At 26.4% G+C, this 22,233-nt stretch overlaps 3 protein-coding genes across 5 annotated transcripts; 2 read left to right on the top strand and 1 right to left on the bottom strand.

Moving 5' to 3' along the window:
- The first annotated feature begins 810 nt into the window (after positions 1-810).
- On the top strand, positions 811-4,473 carry LOC118070370 (lipase maturation factor 2-like). The gene is made up of 10 exons (XM_035088928.1): positions 811-1,295; positions 1,430-1,613; positions 1,704-1,805; positions 2,036-2,226; positions 2,297-2,475; positions 2,543-2,792; positions 2,865-3,070; positions 3,332-3,572; positions 3,784-4,000; positions 4,091-4,473. The coding sequence occupies exons 1-10, from the start codon at positions 1,202-1,204 to the stop codon at positions 4,365-4,367; spliced, it is 1,941 nt and encodes a 646-aa protein (XP_034944819.1). The 5' UTR covers positions 811-1,201; the 3' UTR covers positions 4,368-4,473.
- A 253-nt stretch (positions 4,474-4,726) lies between these two features.
- On the bottom strand, positions 4,727-7,756 carry Pbp95 (proximal sequence element A Pbp95). Its single transcript, XM_035088927.1, has one exon. It carries the CDS (start codon positions 7,541-7,543, stop codon positions 4,817-4,819), a length of 2,727 nt encoding a protein of 908 aa, XP_034944818.1. The 5' UTR covers positions 7,544-7,756; the 3' UTR covers positions 4,727-4,816.
- Positions 7,757-8,671: 915 nt separating this feature from the next.
- Nak (Numb-associated kinase) lies at positions 8,672-19,830 on the top strand. Of its 3 annotated transcripts, none has more exons than XM_035088926.1 (13): positions 8,672-9,092; positions 9,338-9,453; positions 9,576-9,709; positions 9,771-9,882; positions 9,954-10,157; positions 10,235-10,338; positions 10,396-10,528; positions 11,174-11,804; positions 11,905-12,235; positions 12,339-12,477; positions 12,761-13,010; positions 13,088-13,135; positions 17,690-19,830. In XM_035088926.1, exons 1-13 carry the CDS (start codon positions 8,978-8,980, stop codon positions 19,624-19,626), a joined length of 4,254 nt encoding a protein of 1,417 aa, XP_034944817.1. In that variant the 5' UTR covers positions 8,672-8,977; the 3' UTR covers positions 19,627-19,830. The 3 variants fall into 3 exon arrangements, with proteins under 3 accessions (XP_034944817.1, XP_034944816.1, XP_034944814.1); XM_035088925.1 differs by having other exon boundaries at positions 11,896-12,235; positions 12,339-12,468; XM_035088923.1 differs by having other exon boundaries at positions 11,896-12,235; positions 17,690-19,829.
- The last annotated feature ends 2,403 nt before the right edge of the window (positions 19,831-22,233 follow it).

Below are 22,233 nucleotides of genomic sequence, written 5' to 3'. Positions count from 1 at the left end.
TTATAAATTTCTTTGATTTTAAAACGTTCTAGAAATTTGACATTAAAAAAACAATTTTATTGTTAATTAAAAATGGTAATGTCTTTAAACAATATTCTTACAAATTAGTTAAAATTAATAATTAACATGTATTAAGTGGATTAAAAAATAAAAATATGTAATTCTAATAATATTTTCTAGATTTTTAAGATGTTTTCTTCTTTTTAAAATTCAACCAAACGTCTTAAATTTATTTTTGTAATTATTCAAGTAATAAAATAGAAAATTGCTATGTAATATGTTTAGAATAATTTGTAGTTTTTTTATGTTGGTATTTGACTTACCTTACGAAATCTAGTTTACCGGCAGTAGATGTTAAAAGGAGCGCTAGTGTATGCCATGTGGACAAAATGAATCATTTTCATTAAAAAAATTAATTTATAACTAATTTATTCAAGATATATTTTTTTTAATTTATTAAATTACAATCAATTATTTATCGTAAGAATTGGACAAAATGAAATTTTTTACTTTCATACTTTTTATCGAATGTAAAGTGTAGAAGAAAAATCTTTCATAATAGTTAGTGTATATTTTAAACGCTAGGGGATTTCATTTTTGTTAACAATGATGCCGTAGACATTTCTGGCATTCGGGACACTCTATGGCACCCCCAAGAACACTGTCGCCACCTGGTTTTAGGGTACAGAAGCTTACATGTACAGTATCGCCGTCTGGCAGTTGGGGTGATAACTTTGTGGTTTGGGGTGATCTGGGGTGATCCCCAAATGGAACACGGCATTGTGATTCTATTTACGTCTCTCTTCTCTGCTTCTGCCCAGCCTTAATGACGCCGAGTGTACATCTCCGTCTCACTTATCAGAGAGGGAACAGCTGTTTCCTTTCTGATAAATAAGACGGCTAGCGAGTTCGGGAAGTTGGCGAGCAAACTCATCCCCCACCCTCTTTTCTCAAACCTGAAGTTATATACCGATCATATGTCATGGATTTGTATTCTTGTAGTATTCGAATTGTGTTTCTAGTCTTCATGCTGTATGGTAGTCCACGAATAAGCGGACAAAATTATATCTCAATCAAGTTTAATATTCACACATCACACGGATTAAATTTTAATTTTTCCATTTTCGGTGAATAAAAGTAAATTTCGATTGTCATACTTATCTTTGTAATCGAGAACATACATGTGGTCACAGTTAAAAAAATGATTACAGTAAGATACACTCGCAATCTTTTTTTGCGTGGAATGTGCATTATTTACTTATTCGCTTTTTTAAGTTTTTATCTCCAAATTCCAGGTAAGCTGAATGAATATTTAGATGTAAAAAAATTTTCTGAAATAAAATACTAATTCTACAGTATTAAAAAAATTTTCTTAAAATTGTGTTGAATAATATAGTAATGAATAATTTAATTTTTTTTCAAATATTAGGACTTTACGGTAATAATGGATTACTGCCGGTTAGAACTCAATTAGAATTTAAAGGAAATTCAAATCTATGGCAAAAATTATACCGAAAACCAACATTATTATGGTTTGCTCCACACATAGGATTAAACTATGAATACATGCTTGATATTATTGCATTATGTGGTATAGTGATTTCTTTTTTAGGGTAAGAAAAAATTAATTAAGTATTTAATAAATTTATATACAATTGAGATCTTGATTGTTCAATAATGATTACTATTATAAAACTTTACAGCTTTATTTCTCAACAATTCTGTAATTCGCTAGTATTCGTTATTTTATGGTCACTATATTATTCTCTACATCAAATCGGTCAAGTATTTGTACTATATCAATGGTAAGATTAAATACAATTCTTATGACATTGTTTTTTTGTGTATTTATTACAATAACACATGTACGTTTTTTAATCATCAATTGTAATATCATTAAGAAATTGAAACTATTTTCGAGGTTATAGTAGATGTCATGTGTAATATGCAAACATACAGTTTTTATTTTGTTTTATTTCAAAATGAATAAAAACTTATGACATGATTGACATAATAATCAATTTCATGGCATAAGGGACACATTTTTATTGGAAAGCGGATTTTTGTGTGTACTCATAGCACCTTTAATTACATCAACCGAAAAAACAAATCATCCAAGCGATACAATTACATTTTGGACTTTACGTTGGCTTTTATTTCGATTTATGTTCTCAAACGGTTCTGTGAAACTTATTTCATGGTGTCCAATTTGGTGGAATCTTAATGGTAATTTCAAGTAATTTCCTATAATAGAAATGAATTTTAAAACTATTCAATTAATTGATAAATTTTTCAGCTCTATCACATCATTTTGAGACACAGTGTCTACCTGGTTCATTAGCATGGTACGCTCATCATCTTCCAACATGGTACTTACGTTTAAACACTGCATTAAGCATTGTGTTTGAATTAATTGTACCATTTTTGTATTTTTTTCCAAATAAAAAAGTTAGGATAATTACATTCTATTTACAGGTATATACTTGAAAATAATTGAATTGTATTATGAAATGATATATGAGAATTGATTTTTTTGTTACAGATGTATATACAAATCCACATAATTGCGACAGGCAATTGGGGTTTTAGAGATTTTCTAATAATCTGTTTATCATTGGGATTATTGGATGATCAATTTTTTTATAAAAAAAAATCCAAAAATGAAAATTCAGTCTTTTATAATTTTCTTTCAATATTGATTTGCATTTGCGTCTACTCTGGAATTATTTATGGTATTATTATTTTTTATAAAATTCGTTTGCTTAAAAATTGGACTATTCATACGGAAATTGGTAATACATTTTAATTATTATTGTTATCAAACAATAACTGTAATACTAAGACTTTTTTTATAAACTTTCTAGGATTTACACAAAAAGATTTCGACCATTTTCTGCCGAACGCTGTTATAATTTCCTTTTTAATTGGTTTAATTTCTTTAGGATTTACAGTAGCTGATGCAATAACCCATTCTATTTTGTCGACTAAATTCACAATTAAAAAAATTATTACTTTTATTTCTACATTATTTTCTACTTTCGCAGTATGCTTTATATTTGTTATGAGTCTAGTAAGTATAAAAAATGGTAGTATTGTTAATATTATATCTTCTTAATTTAAAATAAACTCTATTTGTTTTTTATTATTTAATTTAATTTTCATGATGTTGAATAAATTAAATATATTACTTTGCAAATATTTTAAGTGTGATTGGTATTTTTGACAACTTTATTACTTTTATATGTTCTCCGATCTATGATTATTGATTATTGTTAATGAATTTATTATTATTATTATTATTATTATTATTATTATTATTATTATTTCAAAGGTACCGTTCTCAACTTTACACCCATCTCTTAATTCTACTATTCCTGCGCAAATCAAACAAACTTATTCAAAAATTGATCATCTTCATGTCATCAATGGGTATGGTCTTTTCCAACGCATGACTGGAGTTAATGGACGTCCAGAAATTATCATTGAAGGAAGTAATAGTATTGATGGCCCATGGAAAGAATACGAATTTATTTACAAACCAGGAAATGTTAATAATTCTCTACCCTTTGTTGGTAAATAATTTATTTTTAATCAAATGTTGATCTAACTATGAATTTGTTTACATTTTTTCTTATTTCAAATTAACATTTTTAATTTTATGAATCAAAATATTAATAAAATTTTGAATCTATATAATTTATATGAAAGTTTTTATATTAAAATGTCATTAACATAAATGGCAAAAAATTTTTAATTGCTATTTAATGTTTCAATTTAAAATAGCACCTCATTCACCGCGTTTGGATTGGCAAATGTGGTTTGCTGCTCTTGAAACGTATCATAAAAATCCATGGATTATGTCACTTGCATATCGATTACTAACCGGACAAAAAGAAGTACTCGCTTTGTTGAACGATATAGAAAAACCATTTAGTAATAATCCACCAAAATATATACGAGGTAGTTTATATCATTATCATTTTGCACCATGGACCAAAACGTAATTATATATTTTTATACATAAATACATATCTTTTTTATAATATTTCATATTCATTTATTAATTAAATATAATATCGTATTTTACTAGATCAAATGATCAAAGTTGGTGGAGGAGAGAAAAAGTTGGCGAATATTTCCCAATTTTTAGTTGTGATCATCCACCATTGCTGGAGTATCTTAAAAAATTAAATATTTTTCAAGATGAGGAATCCATTGAATTAACAAATCAATCATTGAAAAACATTCTTGACAGTATTCGACTTATTACGAGAAAAATTGAACCAAGTTTAGTTTTGTGGAGTATGTTTACAGCTGGATGTGCAATAATAATAACTCGCAGCAATATACATTCGAGAAGTCGATAATATTTGTTAATAACCATATTTTTCTGCACATATTGAAACTCTGATATACTCAGTAAAAATTAATTATCAGAAGAAATTTTGTATTCCTCACCATTAAAGTCAAATATTTTTTTTACCTTTGTTTATTTTATATGTTTCTGTATTCATCAAATACTGCAATTTTATTTTATTTTATTAATACTCTATGTTATAAACTATTAATATCCAAAATTGTAAATTCTAGAAATATTTATAATAATTAGATACCATTTTACAAAACGTAATTAAAAATAGAAATTAGTTGTATTTTTGAATGCATATTCATTTCATATTGAAACTTTGATTGAAATAAGGGCAACATTCAATAAAATAAACAATGATTTTTACAATTATAAAAAATTGAACTTTATTAAAATAAAAATTCAAATACAAACCATTTTTTTAACATAAAACATCAACAACACAAATCTTTAATTTTCCTGCTCCTGTTTCGTATTTTCAAAGTTTACAGATACAAGATGTAATTTTTCGCAGTTGGATAAGTTGTTAGTTACTAATGGTATATTATCATGAAAAAATTTTTCAGAACTAAATTTTGATGTAGGATTATATTCTATTTCATATTCAGTATCTGGCAATTTCTCTTCATTATTTAATGTTACATAATTGTTTTTTTTAGAATTATTTTCCATTACAGGTTCGTTTGAATATGATAAAGTTTCATCATGTACATAATTAAAAATGTTATTGATGTCACTATGATGTGAAATTTTTTCAATATAGTTATTTGGTGATAAACGTGCTATTATTACTGGATATTTGAACAAACGTTGAAGACGAAGTTTTAGTAACGTAAATGCTTCTCTACCTTTATTAGTAAGTTTTGTTCTATTAAATGTTAAATCATCATTTTTTATATTTGTTTCAGACAATAACAAATTTTTTATTATTAATAAACTTTGATATCCAATTAAAGTTGAATGACATGGTTCAATAAAAACATTTTTTTCTCGATTATTATCATCATCTGGATAGTCAATGGACACTTCAGCTTCTTGATTAAATGGATCTAATCTTGTATTATTAGTCTTTTTCAGATTTTCGACCGGTTGGAAATGTATTTTGTCGAAACTTTTAGAATATAAATGAAATTTTGTTCCAATAAATGATTGTAATTTATTGAAATGAATTATTTCTTCAGCTGTTAAAAATTTAACAACATTATCAGGAGTTTGAAAATCCATTGTTAGATCAACATGACAAGTATTACTTATGAGATTAGTTTTTGTGTTATTAGATGAAGATCTACTAACTCGATTTTGAAATAGACCAAATGGAGCAGGTGGAATAAAATGTTCTGATTCATCATTTAAATTAATATCACCAAACATTTTTTGACGATATTGTTCAATAATTTTCGATGATAAAGTTAATTTTTCAATACAATACTTTTTGAAAGATATTAATAATTCTTTATCTTTTGTACTAATATTAAAACTATTTATATTATCAGGGATAATAATTTTAGTGTTTAATTTTTCAAAAATATTATATAATTTTTTGGTATAAGTCTCGAGTTGATCAGCAGTATGGTATGTTGATTTACGACCTGGTTTAGCCTTAGCAGCTTGTATACTTTGAAAGTATTTTATTAACTGAATATCTATACTGGTATTTAACTCTTGCTCATTTATTATTTTGACATTCCAATCATCATTGTGTTCATCATTACATTTGGACTCACAGTATTTTCGTGGAATACTTGTTAATTTGGTGCCTTTACACATATGGCGTTTAATCGCAGTATAACGATGTCGAATATAAGTCCGATCTCTCTTCATAATATTAGCTATCATGCTCCACTGAGCTCCAAATTCTTCATAAAGTTGAAGTAATTTTCTATCATCTGATATTGTCCAAGAATTATACAATTTATTAGTTTTTAACATTAACAATCGAAACCGTCCACTTAATTGTACACTAGTTCTATAAGGCATTACTTCTGCTGAAATTTTCGGAAAATTTGTTCCAAATTCCGAAACACTATCTAACAATAGTTGATCTTCATCACTGTTGAATCGGCCTTTTTTAAGAGATGGATCTAAATTATATTTCCAATGTGAATATATTTGATTTTTAGTTCGATCATTAAGATAAATACTGATGCAACTCCAAGGTATCAAGTCACCAAATTTTTGTTCTTCAATACATGTTGTGAGAAAATTATTTTCAGGTGCCGTCCATGGAACATCAGTATATGCAGTACCAAACAACGTATTATATCTTATAAAGCTCACATACGCACTCCGGTTACTGTATAATTCTTTTGATATTCTATCCCAATCTAGGCAATTATGAAATTTAGCTTGAATTTTTAACATAGTATCCTCATCCCTTGACCATTTAGAACTATTAATTTCAGGATGTAAAAGTATATTCCATATTGCGCGACATTCATTTGGAGTATGTCTACCTTTCAAATCAATTGCAGATATCTTCATCCAATCGAATTCTTTAGAACCAAGAGGCCCAACCATAGCAAGTAAATCTTTTGGTGGTATACATTCATTATCTTCATTATTATAATTTATATTTTCTTTTGTTTTTTTAATCATTTTATCGAAAGCTTCATTAGCAGCTTGAGCTCGAACTGCAATTTTAACAAGATTTCGATCTTTTGTAGTCCATCGAGTTGGTCCACGCAAATGAACAATTGAAAGTTCATTATTCAATTGCTTTTGTTTAGTGTCTTCATTCATCGGTGAAGGAAAAAATTTTTCATCTTTAAAGTACGGCATTCCAGCATGAATATAATTTACTTTCCAGTTGGCTTTACCTCTTTTTGAAATTGCTTGTATCTGATAATCAACTTCTTTTTGTCGTTTAATGCATTCTTCAAGTTTCATTGAAACCATTCCTATTGCTAATTTAAATGAGTTTATAAGACTTGTGTTACTTTTATAAATATCGCTGATAATATTAACAGATTTTTGAGATTGATCATGAAATGGTTTCAACAATAATGAATGTTTTGATGATGATGCTAGTGTGAATTCCGTAAATTCTACAGTAGAATAATTTGATTCTGCTAAATCGTTACTTTTATGAATTTCATTATAAGTATTGTCTTGAGTTAATACTATTTCAAGAGCTTTTATATCTTCTAGCACATCATGATTATCATCGAATTCTTCCATTTTGTAAAATTTATAAATAAATTTATGTTTCGTATAGATGTTCTCATACGTATTTATGTTTAATATTATGTGTTATTGAAATTTTCAAATATTGAATTATTATTATTTTTGAAATATCATCGTTTAATCTATAATATTGCAAGTTTTAAACCTTAGAAATTCGTAATTATTATATAAGTTGAACAACATTCTTTATTAAAATAAGTGAAGTAATTAAATATTCGTTGAATTCAAAATCTATAATATTAATATTATATTAAATTATTAATTTTTTTTCACCCATGTAAACGTTTCTCAAATTTGATAAAATTTCCGCTATTTGTCTTATTTGAATCAATTCTCATAAATATTCAAGTACAAAACTTTTATTTCACAAAATTTTAACTAGAATCAAATGGCAAAATAAGTTTCACTTTAAAAACAATACATATAGTTGAAACACTGAAAGAGAAAACTTGAAGGTTATACGAGAAATTTTGTTTCAAGTTATTATGTTTATTACATTTTTTTTATTCTTTTTCAAGTTATTCTAAGCTATTATTTATTAAAAATTGTTATACAAAAAATTATATTATATGAGAAATTAATTATTTTAAGTTGTGAACAAGCTCAGAAATAATTTGTGCGCATGCGCAAAAATAATTTCCCTGTATAACCTCCAAGGCCGCCGAATCCACTCTTTCAGTGTGCGACTACATATGTGTGTATAGTCGGACTGAGAAGAGCGTTCCTCAGTGTTCTTCATGTGTTCTTGTACGCTTGCGCAGTAGTAAAAAACATGGTAGAAGGGGTGAAAAATCAGTGGTGGGGAGCCCGAAAGCATTGAAGCAATTGAGGCCCGGGCAAGCGATCGGGACGGCGAAATTATACAAGAACTATTGCTATGTTTATGCGCAGACTAAACATCGGTATTTAACCACTACAGCTATGGAATTTTGTGTAGAGCACTTGCCAACTGTTGAATTAAATTATCCAGTCTTCGGGTTCCCGGCTTGACCGCTTGTGACGCTGCGGCTTGCCGACGCAGGTTGCCACACATTATACTTACTGACATGAACGAAAGAGCGCGTGAAGCGCGCACATGATGTGCTAGTAATAGAAAATAGATGTTTTTATTTGCGCATGCGTTGACAGTAAAGAGATAGTCTATGTCGGCAAAACATGTCGGCTGGATAAAGGAAAAACGTTAATTAGTTATAAAAAAATTCATTGCTATAATTTTGAAAAAATACAACAAACTTACTAATTAATCAAAATAAATACTGAATATTATAAAAATTATTTGAAATTAAAATTTTTAAGTGCAAAGTTAATGATTAAAAATAATACTATATTATTACACATCTTTCTTACGTAGTTGTACTCCAGATAACCGGCCATAAGAGGCCTTATGTCAATCCAGTATATTATCGGTCAGATCGACCAAGTGCCAACATGAGGAAACTTTTTTCTAAAATTGAAAATACATCAAAGGAACCTAACAGCTATTTGGGTAAAATTTTTGTAGTTGGTCGATACACGGTTACTGTTGAAGAAGTCCTTGCTGAAGGTAATATAATTGAAAATGAAACGTATTCATTTATTTCAATCATCATTAACTAAATTATTACAATTGCAGTTTTAATTGAAAATTTTATTGTTTATTTCTTGATTTATTAATAATTTTGCCTTGTACGCTCAATTATATACTAATTTCGTTATTAATTCTCTTTTAAATCAATTTTATAAGTAATTTGTTTTACTCTCAAAAATTATTCGATTTTTGTTGATTAAAATATCTTCGTTTATTGGTAGGAGGATTTGCCATTGTATTTTTGGTTAAGGCATCAAATAGCAGATACGCTCTCAAACGTATGTATGTTAATAATGAACATGATCTTAATGTGTGTAAAAGGGAAATCCAAATTGCAGTAAGTAGTATAGTTATATTTAATACATGTATAAATATATATATATATATTCATATATTCATATCATACATATATATTTAATAACAGATGAAATAATTCGATAAACTTTTTCATATTTATAGAGTAACCTGAGTGGACATAAAAACATAATTGGATATATAGATAGTAGTATCACTCATACTGGTGGTGGGGTCCATGAGCTTTTACTTCTTATGCCCTACTGTAAATCACATGTCCTTCAAATGATGAACAATAGGTAAACTTCAATAACATAATAAAATGTGTAATAGATTATAAAAATTACTATATTCTTGTAGGTTACAAACTGGTTTTACAGAGTTGGAAGTATTACAAATATTTTGTGATATTTGTGAAGCTGTATCCCGTTTACATCATTGTCAAACTCCAATTATTCATAGAGACTTAAAAGTAATTAATAACAAAAACTATAGTTTTCTTATTGTTTGTAAAATTTATTATTAAAAATTTATTTAATTCAGGTGGAAAATATATTATGTGCTGATTCGGGACAGTATGTTCTTTGTGATTTTGGATCAGCTACGGCTAAAGTATTAAATCCTACGATTCATGGTGTGACTATAGTAGAAGACGAAATAAAAAAATATACTACTTTAAGCTACAGAGCTCCAGAAATGGTTGACATGTATTGTGGAAAAGCAATTACTACTAAAGCCGACATTTGGGTAGTTGATAACAATTTCAATTCATTTTAATATCATCTGAACATTTAGTTACATCTTTTATTATATTATTTATACAGGCATTAGGTTGTTTATTATATAAATTATGTTTTTTTACACTGCCATTTGGAGAGAGTACATTAGCAATCCAATCAGGAAACTTTAATATTCCGGAAAACTCCAGGTACTTTATTTTTACTATTATAAATATGAAAATAATATTTACTATTTATCATTACAGGTATAGCAAAGTATTACATAATTTAATAAGATATATGTTAGAACCAGATCCAGATTTACGACCCGATATTTTTCAAGTATCAACAATTGCATTCCAATTATATGGAAAAGAATGTCCAGTACAAAATTTAAATGTAAGTTTTACAGATTTATTTTATCAGTATGTCAATTATTCTTAGCTATTGAAGTTATATTTATTCAAGTTTTTTACATTTAAAAAATAAAGAATTATTAATTTACAATCAATAAACGTAAAGTACTTTTATTGTGTATGGATGCAGTTTACTTAGGGGCACTTAAAAAAACTCACTTAAATTCATTTAAAAGTTTTCACATTGATGCATATTTAAAAATATAATATTTAACATTCAATTATTTCAATTTAAGTTTAAATAATTATTTTTCAACAATATGATCAATTATTGTACTTTTCATTACAGGATATAGTGGTTAAGCAATTCAAAAAATATTTTTCTAAGTTTTTATAAAATTTTTAATGTCAAGAAATTGAAAAACTACAAAGAATTGTAGACACTATTTCATCTGTTTACTACTGATGAAAACAATTCATTCTCAATTCATTATTATCGGTTTGATAAATTAAATATTAACATTAAACTTAAAAACATTTAAAATTTCAAAGTTCTTTAGACTTTTTTTTATATCAATAAAAGTATCTTAAACATTAATATTTACATCTCAGTAGCTAAGAATATTTTTACATTTTTTTTCATTTTTCAGTGCCCTAAATATTTTATCAATTTTTATTTAAATTATAGAAAGTTCCTACGCCTTCATTAGATTCCTTACCGATTGCTTTCGTAGAGTCAGAATGTATAAAGCGTTCATCATCAATTAAAATCTATAAATCAAATCCAGTAAATACTGTTGAAGGTACTTCAGTTACTCCTAGACAAAGACCAAAAGGCCAAGGTGTCAGTACAGGACCGATAAGCTTAAGTGGCCAAATAGTCAGTCAAATATCTGGTCAAGGAAATCAAATACAATCACAGAATATTTTGCCAAGTTCTTTATCATATGGACAAGCTAATCAACCACCAATTTCTACTATCAATACCTCATTACAACAATACCTGACACCGGGTATACAAAATACATCTTCAATTTCAAACAATCAACCCGTACAAATTTCAGTGCAATCATCATTCCCTCAAACGTCATCACACATTTCTTCTCCGAATCAAAGTGTTCCTTTTGTGCCTACTCAAACTTCTCCATTTGGACAATCCCAAAGTCCGATGCTTAATAGTCACACATGTTTGTCTCAGCAATCACCTATTACAGTTCAAGATAAAAATAATTACTATTACGAAGTAAAACAACATGAAACAAAATCAACTTCATCAGATGTTATTGATGAGAATCTAGCAGCTTTGTTTCCACCATCGGGTAATATTTATTATTAGACAAATAGTATTTTTGATAATATAGTACATGATTAAATATATCAACAATTATTACTATGTATAAATTCTTTTAGGATATCCAGATCCCTTTAAAGATGATTCACGATCAATGCCACTTTCTAATAAATATTCGTGTCCAGGAAAATCAGGATCAACGAAAGTTTTAACAACTCCAACCTGTACCAATTCTAATTTAATACTTATTCCACCCACACAATTATCTTCTAAGTTAAATATGTCTATACCCCAAAATAAAATGACGTCAACTGTTCCTTCGCTCAGTACACCGAAACAAACGAATAAACCAGAAAGTTTAAGTCAAAATATCAACGTAAATGCTTCATCACCAGATAGCCCTACTATGTCATCATCAAGGCATAGAAGGAATTTTAGTGATACTAGTGCTTTTAATAAGTATATAAATTTATTTGTTGAAATTATTTGAATAGAACTTGAAAGAATTTCAAAATAATTTTATCATACTTTAATATGTCGTTAAAATATCATTAAATTACAGGGTATTTGCTGATGAAACATCACAATTTTTAGCACCCTATGATACATCAGTAAGACCACATTCTGGAGAAATAACACCACCTGACATAAAGCCAGATAAACAATCATGTATTGGTACTAGTGCTTCACATGTACGTATTGTAAGTAAATATTTATATATTCATTTTTTTTTCTTTATTTTATTGTAATTAATGACATATTGTCTAATAATTAAAATGAAACTACCGGAATCAATGTAAGTTACTAAATGTAATTTATTATTGATTTTTAGTTGAAATTTAAATTTTTATCTATGAATTCTTTTCCGTAGATTTTTTAAGTTTAATTTATTCATACTTTTCATGTTCATCACTATTTGATTTTATATATTCTTATATCTAATAATGAATGAACATATTTTTAATTGAAATTTATTCGTGTTAGGGTAAACTTTCTAGTATTTCAAGCGTAGAAAATCGATCACTAAGTACAGATGTAGCAACTTGGAATCCTTTTGAAGACACTCAGCCATTTAATCAATTAACTGAAGACCATATTTTTGGCGCTGAATTTGATAAAATTCGAAGAGGTAGCAATAGCAGCATCGGTGGTGTCAAAAGTCGTGAGAGTTTAGTCATGACTTGTACCGAGTTACCGGAAGATCCTTTTGAATCAGCTCCTTTTTCATTACCCAGTAAGTTTTGTATTATTATTCAATTATATTTTTATCTTTTGTATATCAGAAAATCTTATTAAATATATTTAATTTAGCGAGTAAAAAATCGAAGCTTGGACCCAAAACTGCTGCAGTTGCTGGAGGTAATGCTTGATAATCTTACTTCGTTGTATATTCTATTTTCACTTTCTTCCTCTCTTTGAAAAGGGAAAAATACTAACCGAATTTATTTGCTGTTCTTAAATCTTTTTCGAATAAACAAAGTAAATAGTCTTATTGAAATTTAAGATTAAAAAAGTAGTTTTTTTCTAATTCTTTCGAGTTCTACATTAACTAGAATTCTTTTGTCATTAAATTATTAAAAATTCTGAAAAATTTTTATCCATACAATTGAGATTAAGTGAATTACATCACTTCTATCTTATTATATAATTCTATTGAAACAATATTTCAATACTCTTTAATAAATTAAAATTTAATTATTTCTTTTCTTAAAAATCCAAGGCAATAAAATAATTTTAGTTTAGATTTTAAATTATGAGTAAAAAGTAGCAAGATTACGTTACAATTAAACAATACATAAAATTTTCGATTTAAATTTAATTTAAACCTCAATTGATTGAAAATTATTTCTAATTATATTATGTTTAAATTTTAAACTAAAATTTATTAATTTTATTGGAGACTTTTGTGATTAAGATTGAGTTGACATTTAAAATATATTTTGACCTTTATTTTCATACGGATATAAATCTATTAGATAATAATTATCATTTTGAATTTAAATGGGCTATTCTGCCTTTTTATACATATTAAAGAATTTATAATTTTTTTTCAATCGGATAAAATCCTTCAAGTCTTAATGAAAAATCTATTTATTGTAAATTACCTAGTTAGGTATTATTGATTATCTTAACTACACTTTGTATATTCGTTCTATATAAAAACAAAAAGAGTATTGAAATCTCATTAGAATTAGATGGTAATTCAAATTATACGCTCAAATTAGTGTTCAACTTTGAGTAAATCAAAATATCATTTCTATTAATACGAAAGGTCTATTCAACGTCATATTTTTCTCAAATCCAACTTATTTATTTTTTATCGACTATATATATATATATATATATATATATATATATATGAAATTATCATCAGTGTTAATTTTATAAATTTACTACGATTATTAATGAAATTAAATATTTATTTGTTTGTTCTTATTTTTTTAACACTAAACATTTATTGTTGAAATTTAACGTATTTTCGTGTTACTAAACCTGTAGTTTTGTTTGAATTAAAAAGTAAAGTCGAATTCTACTATCAAGATAGTTTTATCATTTGAGAAAAGTCTAGAAATCACAATTTATAAGTATGACGTTCTCGAAATCATTGTAAATAATTAAAAGAAAAAGAAAAATTAAATAATCGATCATTGTAGTGAAAAAATCAAATTAAAAAATGCTGCCTCATACATTGGTAGAATATGAGATAGGGTTATTTTTCACTTTTTTTTTATTGAATTTTGAAAACTTACACACTGCAAATTATTTTAAAAAATTAACTAATAATTTTTCCGCAATCTCGAAGAAAATTTTTATTAAAAAGCAATAGTATTTATCGATAATTTAATAAAGAAAAATTAAAAAATGACGTATTTTACATTAAAACATAAATTAATATTATATCTTAAATTAATATTTGAAAACAATAATAAAATATGTATCTTTATTTTACTATTGACTTTAATTTTAGGTTTAATAAAGTCAAGGTAAAGTTTAAATTATGTTTAAAAACATTGTATCATAAGTATAGAAAATTTTGACCTTAAAGAGGTAAATGATAAATAAGAGATTAACTTAAACTCAGAGTTGAACCTTATAGTGGTCTCGGGATTCTTGTAAAACTCAATTTGAGTTTTATTCTAGTCAATAAATCAGTAAGTTGATAGAGAGATTTTTTTCATATTTGAAATAAAGTTATTTTTCGCCCTGGAAAAACTCAAAAATGAGATTAAAAGTTGAATGAATTAATAATAAAAATTCAATTTATTGATATTACTCCATTAAATCTATTAAAAATATGAATAGATAAAATATTGATTGTCAAATATAAAATAGATCATTTTATGTATACTATCAGTGTCATGTTTATTCAGGTGATCCTTATTTTTTTGCCAAAGAGAATTATTTATAAAGATGATGATTTTTTCTTTACTTAATGACCTATTTACAAATTAGTTTTATAATTAAGATGCCTTGATTGGATATTGGTGTGAATATATAAAATTGCATTAAAATTTTGTGCTGTAATTATGGATAAATATTAAAATTATAATTGAAATAGGAAATTTTTTTTTAATTCCTTTTTTTTTTAGATTAATAATCTATTAAATTAAATCAATAATTTTCTTGTACAGTTTCTTGAAACTTTACTTATTTATGATAAAAAATAATTATATGATGTAATATTTCATTTTTGTAAATCTATCACCAGTTGGGGCACCTTAAATTGAAAAATATTCAGTGTATTACTTCTAGTCGGCTTTGCTGTCTTACTCATGATATTATAGTGTTATACGAAGTTTTTACAGAAACTTCTTTTTTTTACATTTGAAAATGAATCATTTATCTAATGCTAAAAATAATAGAAAATGAGTTATTATATGTTCTCGAAAATTTTATATGATTAATAATTGTTTATTTTACAAAATATCCTCAACATTAGGCTATTTTATTCCTTTATATTAATGTATAATTTTTTTTGCAAATATTCATGTACTTTATTTATTATAAATCATTACGTGCTACATATTATTATGTTGAAAAATTTATTTAGAATTTTTTACACTCATATGAAATAATCTTCAAACAATTCGTGATATTTTTTTAAATATTTTAAATGGGCCAATTTAACTTTATTTATGATTCCGTTTGCGTACCATAAATATGTAACATAAAAAAATATAAGGTTGATAACATAAATATAACATATTATCACGGTAATTCAGTAAAAAGATATTTTCAAATGTCATTTCATTAGATTATTATTTCAATATAAAATAATTTTTCTCCATTTTGATATGGTATTCTACATATAATTAAAAATATTTATAAAATTATGGTTAATATCAAAATTTAAATTGCAAAAGTAAACTATAAAATTACGTTTTCAACAAATATTTAAGACAAATGTGAAATACATTAAGCGAAATGAGTAGTAAGAAATTTTTTCGTACGTAATAAATGTAAAAATACAAATATATATATTGATAAATATGTATATAGAACAAAATATGTTAAAAATTGCAGTGTCTAGTTCCAATTTGAAGCTTTTGTGATTGGATGATAGAACCGTACATAAAATACAACATTGCTAATAATATCGCATTAATCAAATATAGTAAGAGCAGTATTACTTGAACTATATAAATTATTCGATTGACAAGATCACTAAACAGAAAAGTGTTAAGTTAGCAAAAAATTTTTCTTAAATTGTTAGTTATAGATTCATTTGCGTATTCGTTGTCTGGAACACCCTAATGAGTTTGGGAGGCCACAAAAATATATCCGGACATTATTTGTGATGTAAATATAATCTTATAATTATTTTTTATTGTTATATTATCCAGTTATATCTACTTTATTATAAAAAGTAAAAAAAGTTACACGTAATTTTTTGATTTAAAAAAAATGTAATTTTGAAGAAGCTTATGATGAGTATAAATATGCATATATAATTGTAAAAAATGTAAGAACTACATATAATGATAATTACATTTTCTTTTTGTATATTGTATTATATTATTTTATATATTATATCCAATTTATTTTAATGAAAAAACTGTTAATAAATTTAATTAATATCAGTAGAACTTGAATCTTTTTTATAATTATTGTTGCACCTTAGCTAATCAGCATAATACACGTGTATATTAGCATACAACATTTTATTTCATCAAAACATTTAAAAATCACAAACGCAGTAATTTCTTCAATATTAAATCATTAATTTCTCGTATAACTCAATATAAAAGAGCCATATATTAATTTTTATTATAAAGAAGATATTGCTATGTTTTTACATTTTTTTTTTAACTCCCAAAATCTGATCAGGACTGTTCCAGACTAAGCGATGTCGGGGTGTATACTACGTTTCATTCATTTTTCATAGATACTTTTTTATAACAATTTTAACTGATTCCGTTTTTAAATAATTATATTCAAATATAAAAACAAATTTTTATAATAGTATTGTTTGTAACAGCCCTAATCAGATAAAATTTTATATATTTTATCATTATATAGGATAACATAATATGTATATCAAAATCGTTCTTGCTTTAACTTAAATATTTTAATTTATATTTTACCACTCTTTAATAATAACTATGTCATTTATTCTTCAAATGAAAAATTCAATTCTTAATAACAACAAGACATTGTATTTTATATTTAATAGGATATCATTTTTTTGGTAAGTATTTTTAGTTTTAATATACAAGACAATCTTCTTTATGTATAACTCGAACAAATTTTCACTAACATATATTTTATTTATTAAAATTTTAAGTTTTTCAAATTTAATAGTATTCTAAATCTTACAAACTTCACACATACTAACTTGATAATTTTTTTACATCGGAATCTTTTTTTTAATTTTTTTTTGATGTAAAATATTGAAAGTATTTTTTTTTTCAGGGCCAAGGGATACAGTAGGTGGAAAATTTATCATGGTTCATTGGAATCCTAATATAAAACTTTCAACTAGTAATGATGATACATCACTTTTAGTTAAATGTAATACGTCTCCAGATTTTTTTGGTGTCCCAATTGAAGATCGTTCAAGATATGAGAAACTTACATATAATGCTGATGATGGATCAAGTGATAGTGATAAAGAGATAATTTATAAAAATGAACGTACAAAAAAAAAGCGTAGACGTGTAAAGTCAGTTTTAATCAAGAAAAAAAAGGAAACTCAACAAAATTTAAATGAAGCTTCTGTAGAGTATACATCGGATGATTCAATCGGCTCAGCAAGTGATTTAAAAGCAATGAATGATGAAGAGTGTAATCCTGATCGAAATGAATGTTATAAAATTGATGAAACTATTTCAGAAAGTATTAAAACCTGTAGTAGCTCTGCTTATCATGCTGAATGTGAATCAGTTAGTACATATGAAGATGATGAAAAAGTCAAAAGAATTGAAAAACATAAAAATCAAAATTCCAATCTATTGAAAATTTATTCAGATCCTCTTGTAGGTCACCAGTACGGAGAAAAACCACTTCTTTTCGATGACGAATTGGATCCTGAATTAAAATTACAATCTTTCTTTGAAGATCCATTTATAGGACTTCAATATGAATCGAAATCTATTTTATTGAAAAATGGTAGTTTGTCAGATGAAGTCGAAAACGTAAAATTAACGAAGAATGATGTCAATCAAACTGATGATGATGTTTTCGCTTTAGCACCCTTCATTAAATCTCTAAACTCTCGAAAAAGTAATGAAGGTAATGATAGTTCAACAAGAAGATCTACATCGTCAAATATATCTGATATTTCGTCACAGATTCATATTAATAAATTAACGTCTGATTCTTCTGTAACAAAAATAAGTAAACACCTATACTTAACAGATATATCAAAAGATTCTTTTAAATTTATAGATAACAATTATAAATTTAATTCTACAGCACATGATGCATTCGATAGTGAAATTACATCGGAAAATAAAGATATCTTTGGATCGCAATCGCCACATACCTCTATTAAAGTTCCATTTGAAAATACAAATCTTAAAAAAGAAATAGAAACACCAATGTCATCGTTTCGTCATGAACATTCGTTACATTCTGGTGATTCTGGTATTTTTCAATTATTTGAAACATCGAATAATAACTATACTAATATAACTACAACTAAATATAATGATCAAACTAGTACTTGTCTCAATAATACGGCTGATGATACCTCCAAAGATCTTTTTGGATCAATTCCTTTCGAAGAATTTACAGCATTACGTATTAATCAACGTAAAAATCAACGACCTACATCATTACCATTATCTCAATCACCTACTTTTGTCAATAGTGCTTTGAACTCAATACTTTCTGTCGATACTCATTCTTTATATTCTAATCAACTTCCGTCATCTATCATCCAAGTATTAGAGCCGCCTCGTTATCAGGAAATTCAAAATATTCTTCAAACTACAGATCATTCAATGAATGATATCACTCCATTCAATGCATCTTCAAATAATTTTCCACCAATATCACTTCAGCCTCTAATGATAACTGATCACTTATTAAAACAGAAAAGAGACAAAATTAAATGCAATAAATCGAAATATCATCTTATTAATGAGAATATAAAAGAACCTATAGATGCATTACCTATCATTAGAATGTCTCATAAATCTAAGAATACAATATGTAAAAAATCGCCAAAAATTAAAAAAAATTCTGTTGTTACTGCTGGTTTCAGTAACATGAGTTTTGAAGATTTTCCTAGTGATGAAAATGATGAAAGTCCTCTCAATAGTATTGCTATTACACCGTTTGAAGTTATTCGTGAACCTGAAAAACGACTCAATTCAGTTAAAAGACGAAGTAATCCATTCACTTAAAAAAAACTATTGCCAGCAACTCGTGCATTGTATATTATGTAAGTTGTGATATTTTTAATGACTACTGTTTTTTAATATATATTGTATTGATCCTTTCAAAGCCTTTACGTTGTTGAAAAATTTCTTCATTTATTGTCATTATTGAATTTGGCCTGAAAATAATTAAATAATAGAAATTTTTTAAGACTATTGCCATTAATTTTATTGAAAAAAGATTTATTTTATATTGTGTGATATTTTACATTTAAATTATTGGTAAAATGAATCATGAAATTTAAAAGTTTATTTAATAATACCTTTTTAAGCTAATAACATTACAAATAAATAAAAATAATGACATGCATGATTCTATTGTTTGATCTTCTTTTATTAATGAGATGAATATAGTAATAATATAATTGTTGAATTTATTTATTAAATCATTTGAAATATTCCAAAATCAAGATACTTGGCAGCTTCATACCAAAAATACTAGTGTAGAGTAATAAATATACTAACATAAAAAGATAAGAGATAGACAAACATCTATTTTTGCAGCTTTACATTTTCATGAAGTTTATTCGTATATTCTCATCATGAATTTGTACAATTTTATTATTTGAATAGCTATTGCCTTTAAGATATTTATTGTACTTGATAATGATGTTGAAATACATTGATGAAAATAATGTTATTAATAAAATGTGAAGTATAACTAAAGTTAGAATTATTATACTTTCTTGTTTTTCTTACTTTCTGGTTATCCCGGGCAAAAATAAAATAGATCTACATTGATCTACTTCGATCTATTTTTTGGCACAATTAGATCTACTTTGTTCTGTGCCCATCTGCTTTGATTACTTTAAATCTTTTGTGATCTCTGTAGATGTATTTAATTTTTTTTATCATCGAGATCAATGAAGATCTTCATAGACATACAGTAATTTGTATAGATATACAGTGATCTCACTAAATATACATAAATTTACTAAGATCAAATTTTTGTTAGTTTTTTAGATATGAGTAGATTAAATTAGATCCAAAAAATGGCGAAAATGTGTATCTGTGAAGATCTATTTTATTTTTTCTCGGGATATTAAAAATATTTGTCAAGTCCTCAATTCTGGTGTTGGGCTTCGTTCAATAAAATAATTCACTATCGTAATACATTATACCTAATTAGAAACATTTGATAAACTAATTTTTATTTATTAAAATGTTTTAAATGATTTACGATTTTTAAAATGTTCGAACTATGTTGGTCTCAAAAATAGCGGCCTGTAATAATAGCAAATAAATTAGATCTGATTAGAAAAGTATAACGATACTGCTCAAATCTAATGCGATATAACCGATTGAATGTATTGGAGTCAATTCATTCAGATTTAGTTCATCTTCTTCATCATATTAGTTTTACGTTGAACTGAAAAGAGAGTTCCTCATGTGCTCTTGTACGCTTGCGCAGTAGCGAAAAACGTGGTAGAAAGGGTAAGAAATTAGTGGTGGGGAGCCCGAAAACATTGAAACAACTGAGGAACTCTCTTCTCCGTTCGACTATAATTACATTACTGGTGACAAATGTAAAACTAATAAGACTAAATTTGAAAGATTCATTTTGATTCAAGACATGCAATAGATTAACTTAATTTCAAGTAGCAGAGATGGCATAATTCCGATTTCAATGTTACATTAAATTTATCCTTATTGCATTGCCTTAATTAGTGAAATTAGTCATTTCAAATTGATGTTAAATAAATTAATACCAATATTTTTTATATGATAATATCGAATTTTCAAACTACATTGATTACATCGGAAAAAAATTTACATAGAAAAAAAATAAATGGCCATTTACTTTACCAGAAATTTTTAGTGATAAATCTTGATCACAAAAATTCTCGGTATTTTCTTTATTATAAAAAAAATTATCTGACGTTCTTGAACATAATATTTGAGTCATAAAATAGTACATTGTTAACCAAGGGAGCAAAGTCGGATATTCTGACCTGGGTGCATTCTCCATGCCTGGGTGTAAAATTGCATCCCGAGCCGAAAGCGAGGGTGGCAACGGAAGCCCGTAGAGCTCACCTCCGTTTTTCGGAAAGTGGCGCCACACAGTGACTTCCTTCAACAAAAAGTACAGAAAATAAAGAAACTTGCTCCTTCTCGAGCAACGAGTGGGAAAATTAGTTATATTACAGATTTTTTGGGTATTCATCATGAAAGTAGAAGAGCTAATATAATGACAATAATAACAAAACTGATTTTCCTACTTTCTAACTGTTATGGCGGAATATCATTCTTTGACTGGGTATAATAGGAGCTAATATAATGACAATAGAATTCCGCTTTTACCATGTGATTTGAATCTCCAATTTCGTGGAGGAGATTTCACTTTTCTCACTTTTGGAGGAAAATTTGAGGTTACACTTATCACTCGTTACTCGAGAGGGAGCAAGTTTCATTATTTTCTATACTTTTTGTTAAAGGAAGTCACTGTGTGGCGCCACTTTTCGAAAAACGGAGGTGAGCTCTACGGGCTTCCGTATGTTCTAGTATGTAAAATATTTTTTTTTTCTCATTAGAAAGATACCAAGGTTTGTTACGAATAACGATAATCAGCAAATT

The sequence above is a fragment of the Chelonus insularis genome, unplaced genomic scaffold, assembly GCF_013357705.1.
Source record: "Chelonus insularis isolate UGA/USDA-ARS -01 unplaced genomic scaffold, ASM1335770v1 contig_56_pilon, whole genome shotgun sequence".
In the NCBI taxonomy this organism is placed as follows: Eukaryota; Metazoa; Arthropoda; class Insecta; order Hymenoptera; family Braconidae; genus Chelonus; species Chelonus insularis.
This window is presented reverse-complemented; position numbering and strand designations above follow the sequence as displayed.

Coding starts and splice junctions, on each gene's coding strand:
- LOC118070370 (XM_035088928.1), top strand. CDS start 1,202: ATGATTACAGTAAGATACACTCGCAATCTTTTTTTGCGTGGAATGTGC. Junction 1,614..1,703: donor ATAGTGATTTCTTTTTTAGG/GTAAGAAAAAAT, acceptor AAAACTTTACAG/CTTTATTTCTCAACAATTCT. Junction 2,227..2,296: donor AATTTGGTGGAATCTTAATG/GTAATTTCAAGT, acceptor TAAATTTTTCAG/CTCTATCACATCATTTTGAG.
- Pbp95 (XM_035088927.1), bottom strand. CDS start 7,543: ATGGAAGAATTCGATGATAATCATGATGTGCTAGAAGATATAAAAGCT.
- Nak (XM_035088923.1), top strand. CDS start 8,978: ATGAGGAAACTTTTTTCTAAAATTGAAAATACATCAAAGGAACCTAAC. Junction 9,454..9,575: donor AAAGGGAAATCCAAATTGCA/GTAAGTAGTATA, acceptor TCATATTTATAG/AGTAACCTGAGTGGACATAA. Junction 12,478..12,760: donor GTGCTTCACATGTACGTATT/GTAAGTAAATAT, acceptor TATTCGTGTTAG/GGTAAACTTTCTAGTATTTC.